The sequence below is a fragment of the Chionomys nivalis genome, chromosome 10, assembly GCF_950005125.1.
Source record: "Chionomys nivalis chromosome 10, mChiNiv1.1, whole genome shotgun sequence".
NCBI lineage: Eukaryota > Metazoa > Chordata > Mammalia > Rodentia > Cricetidae > Chionomys > Chionomys nivalis.
Window position 1 is genome coordinate 29,361,313 of NC_080095.1, and position 1,587 is coordinate 29,362,899.

Here is a 1,587-nt window from a genome sequence, read left to right on the forward strand (position 1 = left end):
CAAACTGGTCTCTGCAGAAGACATTTTACTGTTTCTGCCTCTATGGCGGTGGTGGCGCATGCCTTTAATCCCAGCACTCGGGAGGCAGAGGCAGGCGGATCTCTGTGAGTTCGAGGCCAGCCTGGTCTACAAGAGCTAGTTCCAGGACAGGAACCAAAAGCTACGGAGAAACCCTGTCAGAATTATAGCTCTTTCCTTTCCCAGCGCAGCCATGGCTCGTGGTCCCAAGAAACATCTGAAGCATGTAGCTGCTCCAAAGCATTGGATGCTGGATAAACTAACCAGCGTGTTTGCGCCTCGTCTGTCCACTGGCCCTCACAAGCTGAGGGAATATCTGCCTCTGATCATTTTCCTGAGGAACAGGGTTAAGTATGCCCTGACTGGGGATGAAGTGAAAAATATCTGCATGCAGTGCTTCATTAAGATTGATGTCAAAGTCAGGACCGATATAACCTACCCTGTTGGGCTTATGAATGTCATCAGCATTGACAAGACTGGAGAGAACTTCTGTCTGATCTATGACACCAAGGGTCGCTTTGCCGTTCATCGTATTACACCTGAGGAGGCCAAGTACAAGTTGTGCAAAGTGAGAAAGATCTTTGTGGGCACAAAAGGAATCCCACATCTGGTGACCCATGATGATCGCACTATTCGCTACCCTGATCCCCTCATCAAGGTGAATAACACCATTCAGATTGATTTAGATATGGGCAAAATAACCGACTTCATCAAGTTTGACACTGGTAACCTGTGTATGGTGACTGGGGGTGCTAACTTGGGAAGAATTGGTGTGATCACCAACAGAGAGAGACATCCCGGCTCTTTTGATGTGGTCCATCTGAAAGATTCCAATGGCAAAAGCTTTGCCACCCAGCTTTCCAACATTTTTGTTATTGGCAAGGACAACAAACCATGGATTTCTCTTCCCCGAGGAAAAGGAATCCGCCTCACAATTGCTGAAGAAAGAGACAAGAGGCTAGCAGCCAAACAGAGCAGTGGATGAAACGGTCTCTAAGAGACATGCTGGAGAAGTATTTGTACTCTTGCTAACAAGCCTTTCGAGGCAACGTGCTAGATTAAACAGCATGATGAAAACTAAAAAAAACAAAACAAAACAAAACAAAACAAAAAAAAACCAAAACTGTAAGTATGACATTCTGCTGATATTTGAAGCAATAGATTGTTTATTTTTGTATACTATTTCTTTGTATCATTTACTTGTGCTAAATCTATTAGCCATTCAAGTTCCTGTTTAATTTTAGATATTTTATTCAATTTTATATGAGCATTTATATACTTGACTTTATAAATTTATGCTCAAATTCTATTTGGGTGTATGAGTAGGAGTGAAATAGGGTATATATTTACTCATGGCAGATTCTTACAAACTTTTTCTAAGTTATAATAGCAACTAACTGTTTCATTAACATTATATTAAAATTCCCTTTGCTGCATACATACTGTGTTAGTTGTTTTTGTTTGAATCACTCCAGTAGATATGTCAAGGTATTTTATTGGCAGTTTCAGAGTTATTTATTTTTTATTTTATGAGTGTCTGATTGTGCATATGCAGTGCCAGTTGAAGCT

The 1,587-nt window shown here is 41.0% G+C and overlaps 1 protein-coding gene across 1 annotated transcript; it reads left to right on the forward strand.

The window, feature by feature from the left end:
- The first annotated feature begins 208 nt into the window (after positions 1 to 208).
- On the forward strand, positions 209 to 1,003 carry LOC130882755 (40S ribosomal protein S4, X isoform-like). The gene has a single exon (XM_057783008.1). It carries the CDS (start codon positions 212 to 214, stop codon positions 1,001 to 1,003), a length of 792 nt encoding a protein of 263 aa, XP_057638991.1. The 5' UTR covers positions 209 to 211.
- Positions 1,004 to 1,587: the final 584 nt, after the last annotated feature.